General features: G+C 47.5%; 1 protein-coding gene across 1 annotated transcript in view; it reads right to left on the bottom strand.

Annotated features, from left to right (window-relative positions):
- The window catches only part of itga1 (integrin, alpha 1), a 117635-nt gene extending 113290 nt beyond the window's left edge, over window positions 1-4345 (bottom strand). Inside the window, exon 1 of the mRNA XM_063210160.1 lies at window positions 4241-4345. Within this exon, the coding sequence (XP_063066230.1) occupies window positions 4241-4283 (43 nt within the window). The 5' untranslated portion in view covers window positions 4284-4345. The remainder of the gene's footprint in view (window positions 1-4240) is intronic.
- Between the last annotated feature and the right edge of the window lie 649 nt (window positions 4346-4994).

Here is a 4994-nt window from a genome sequence, read left to right as displayed (position 1 = left end):
AGCACTGCACAGCACATCATAGCACTGCACAGCACATCATAGCACTGCACTGCACAACCAACGAAACCTGCTCTGAGGCAAGCCGCGACCAAGTGCTTCCTGTCATCTACTACAGAAGTGCTGCTCCTCGCAGGCTCGCCAACCAGCGAGACCACACCTTGCCAACTGTCAAAAAAAAAACACCAAGAGAAGAAATCTCATCCAACACGCGTGATTATCGAGTTTCCACTTCCAGCAAGAGCGTGCGGACCCCGCCCCGGCAATACGAGCCACCTTCCAGCCATCCAATTCATCACAAATAATATCAAATTCTGATTGATGTGCAGTATGTATATTTAATTAGCCATGCTATGTCCACAGCCATGAATCACACAGCTGGACAGGCCTGGCGAAAAGCATGCGGGGAATGGAATCAATGCAGAGTGATTGAAATGCCCTTCGCTTGCCCATACGAGGTCTGTATATCATACACGGCAAGACGTAAACTTTAAAGAACGGAGGCCTTGCACAGCTTTGCGAATCCTCCTTGAGCAGCAGCCAGTAAGTTTTTGCCCTTTCAGGCATCTGCCCTGTGCAGTCCTTGGCATTCCATGCGAGAGGCGCACGGCGAAGGAACGCTACGTGTGTGCTTATCGGCCCTGCCAGATTGCCGGCTGCCTGATATATGATGAGATGGAGAGAGAGAGAGAGAGAGAGAGAGAGAGAGAGAGAGAGAGAGAGAGAGAGAGAGGAAGAGAGAGAGAGACACACAGACAGAGAGAGACAGAGACAGAGAGAGACAGAGAGAGAGAGAGAGGGTCTTACTTCTACACATAGAGCCCCTCCAACTAAGCCCTCAACTACTGCTAGCCTAGGTTGCCGGCAGCCTGATACAGTGTATGTGTGTGTGTATGTGTGTGTGTGTGTGTGTATGTGTGTGTGTGTGTGTGTGTGTGTGTGTGTGTGTATGTGTGTGTGTGTGTGTGTGTGTGTGTGTGTGTGTGTGTGTGTGTGTGTGTGTGTGTGTGTGTGTGTTTGTGTGTGTGTGTGTGTGTGTGTGTGTGTTTGTGTGTGTGTGTGTGTGTGAGAGAGAGAGAGAGAGAGAGAGAGAGAGAGAGAGAGAGAGAGAGTGAGTACAGATAAAGAGAGCGACAGAGACTGACTTCTAGCAGAGCCCCTTCAAACTAAATCTCCCTAAACTCCTTATCTGTATACAACCTCCATTTGTGTGGCAGCAGACAAGATGTTTCTGTCTGACCCGTCATCAGTATACACATCATGACAGCGCTGGGTGGCCATGATGTGTGGCTCTGTTCACACGTGCTTTATCAATCTTTTTCAGACAGGAAAATATACATTCCATGTGAAAAATGGCCTGCCCACTAACATAAGCCACCCCCCCCTCCCCCAAGTGATGGCCAAGGAGTAGTCAGATGGGTTTAACAAATAATCATACATCACTGTGTTCTTCGGGGTCCTACTGGGGGGGGGGCCCTTGACTTGACAGATGAGATGTGAAAACATGTATCTGTTAAAAACACATCATAGAGGCCCTAACGTGGCGCAGCTGGCACTAACGGTAGGGCACTTAGTCGTCTACTTCACGGCTTCACGTCTTACGCGTGTTCGATTCCGCCCCGTGTCCTTCGCCGTCCATTCCCCATCTCTCTCTCCCAACTCGCTTCCTATCACTATGTTCACTGTCTCATCTCGTAAAAACTAATAAAGGCTTGAAAAGCACCCCCCCCCCAAAAAAAAAACACACATATCATAGAGGGTTGGATTAGGAGCAGAAAAAGGTGTGGGCATTGTTTGCGTGACAAAGAAAGCAGAGAATGCGCGCACATCAGTGGTACAGGTGCTGGACAAAATAAAATAACTGAAGTAAATGATAAACGTCCGCAACACTGTTAATGCCCCCAGTTCTTTAATGGCACAACGTTTCGGACCTTTGCGTGCCTCCTTCCAAATTGTGGGCCCGTCACAACCCCTGAGGACTGTCAGCCCCACCAAGAAATGCCCTCTATGCCAGATGACCAGTCCAGGCCTGGTGATCTGTGTGGCATACACGCAGAGCTGCTGACAGATTTGGCTGAGCCTGGGACAAAGACATCTGAAAGGGCCCCAAACCCAGTCAATACAATGTCATGAGGATCCATTTCTGAGCCCCTTCTCTCCCTGGGCCCGGGACATGTAACCCATTTGTTCCCCCCCTGTCGGCTTCCCTGCATACACGTACATTATCTCAGTGCAGTAAATTCCCATGTCTAAACAAAACACGCTACTTCAGGGGCCTATCACATTTCAGGGCAGAAAAATATGGCAAACGAGAAAAGTTGGATCATGTCAAATGATATCATAATTAAGCTATCATCACATGGATATATTTTAGACACACACACACACACACACACACACACACACACACACACACACACACACACACATAGCCCAGGGTAAGTGAATATATCAACACCTCCACACAGACAGACAACATAATAATCTACATGTCCAGTCAGGAATTTATGTTGTGTGTACATGGCACATGTTCGCTGCATGACCAACTGTTTTCATGTGTATGTAAACTATTTGAGCATGTGTCTGTTGTGTGAGAGGGGGGTGTTATGGCATGCAAATTGTGTGTGTGTGTGTGTGTGTGGGGGGGGGGGGGTATGAATGTATGGTTGCAACAGCATGTGTGTGCGTAAAATGCGCGCGTGGTTTTTCGGAGGCGCCCGTGGTAACGTCTCTTGCCCCACACACACGTTTGATTGAAACCAGATGCCCGCGCGCGCACACTCTGGTCCCAAAACCAAAAACACCTGCGCTCCCATCTCCGTTAAGATTTTTTCGCAGCTTAAATACCGCCACTACAATAACCACATCTGGTTCCTAAGGGGGTAGCCAATGGTCCCCTAGTATAACTCGGATACCACAATTCTTCGTTCACTGATTCCAACGGCAGCAAGTTATTTGCCGAGCAGCAGCACCCGCTGACTTTTGCAAGGCAAGTTCAGCAGACGAGGGCACGTTCAAAAACGCATTAACACTTAAAAAAAACTCAAAGTGGCAATTGTTACGTTACGTCTGCGCAATGTTCCTAATGCTTGGTGATGGGTTTTCTTGAGTTACATGCCGCCTGTTGTTCGCGCTAGAGCAGACCCCTCGGAGGTGGGGCCGCCTTGGTTAGGAGGGGAGCTGGTGGTAGGCGCTTTGGGGAGGTTCTAGCGGTGCAGGCAGGGAGGCAGGCGGGCGGGATGAGGCTAATTGGGCTTGGGTGGGGACCTCGGCGTGAGGTGATTGCCGGGGCTAATACTCTCTGCTATCTACAGCTGCATCTTTAACTCAATTCTCTAACGAGCGTCACGAGCCCCTATCACATGTGTGCCCAGGAATCTGAGGGAGGGGGCGAGCTATAGCGAGAAAGATGAAGGGAGCGTCTAGAGACGTTTGACTTTTTCAAGATACAGTGGAGAGGCATGTGTAGGCTAGATTCTGATCCAGCAATTAACCCAAGGAGTTTTCATCCATCATGGGTAGCCAAAATGGTAAACGGCAACTCATTCCTTTCCAAGGCAATGCAGCCTCCCATCCGACAGTCTATGTTAAACATGTTTGCTGTGTCTTCATTCGCATATCGCAAGTAGTAAGTATCTTGAGGAATTCGAAAGACTTCAACAGTCTGTATCTTCCCTAAGGGATCCCGGCTGGCTACTCATAAAGTTGCTATCTAAAGCCAAGGGGTACCAGCAGTAAAGTGCATTCAGCGGCGCGTGGACTATGTGCCACAATCATCCATCAATGCCATAGAGCTGAACATGATCACTGTCTGGACTTCTTTGAGAACCAACATGTATTTCTGTCCAGCGGTTTGAAGGCGCAGGCGGCAAATGTACCGTTTCTGCAGTCCTAAGCAAACAGTTTGATGGATGTTTACTGCCCTAGCACATTTTTTTGCGAGACGAAGCGGAGGGGAAAAGTTATTGACATCTTGACAGTAGTCATGCACTGCTTGTAAGCTACAAAACGGGAACGCACGAGACGCAAAATGACTTCAAAATATCTTGACCATAAACACAGTTAAGAGACGTCATAACCACAAAGATGTGCAGTACATGTCAAAACGCTCTCGTCATTAATAATGCATTGCAAACAATAATGGCCATGTACATACAGTAGCACCAAACAAACACCGACAAAGACAGGGCGTCTTCAAAACGGTTTAAATCCTTAGCAATGTTAAAAGGAAAAGTTTACTTACCAAAAAGCGCCACGAAGACGAAACAAAACATTCCGTTAAGCATCTTGGGTTGTTCAGTGACTGCGCCGCGCGAGACCCAGGATACCCAACCCTCTCCGTCAGAGGCGCTCGACTAAACTGAATGTCTCAGGAGGCGAGTGGGGTTATTGAACTACTCTAGAGGAAGGCATTTCCTGTGCAGCAGCACCACCATCTACGTTTGAAGTCTATTCTGAGCGTTAAAGATGCATAAAGAGTGTGAGCATTGTAACACGAATTATGTGCAGCTGCTGTTTTTTGAAGCACGATAATCCTAGTCACACACCGATGTACATATCAAAGCACGCGGAAAGAGCGCACACAATGGGGGAGAGATGTTTTAACATCTGCCTGGAGGAATTTATGAAGTGATGCTTATGAAGTGATGCTGCGCTTAATACACACAAGATCGATGGGGATTACGCAAAGGTGTCAATGTGATCAAAGTTGCCTGCAATAATTTATTATGCACATTGCTTGACCAGAAAAGAAAAGGCACTCAATAGTCATGCAATATTTTAAATATTGTATGACATGGTATGACATATTGTTTTTATTTTGGAAAAAAAAGACATGGGTTTAGAGGGTCTATGTCACCACAGCTACTTTTCTGCAGCCCTAAAAGTGTTTGCCCTGAACCCTCAAAAATAGATTACATTAGTGGTGGGTGACTTTGGATATTCCCTTTGGACTTTGGAATTTGCCACATTCCATAATTTCTGCAGGGATGTGGGGT

This window comes from Engraulis encrasicolus, chromosome 11 (assembly GCF_034702125.1).
Source record: "Engraulis encrasicolus isolate BLACKSEA-1 chromosome 11, IST_EnEncr_1.0, whole genome shotgun sequence".
Taxonomy (NCBI): domain Eukaryota; kingdom Metazoa; phylum Chordata; class Actinopteri; order Clupeiformes; family Engraulidae; genus Engraulis; species Engraulis encrasicolus.
This window is presented reverse-complemented; position numbering and strand designations above follow the sequence as displayed.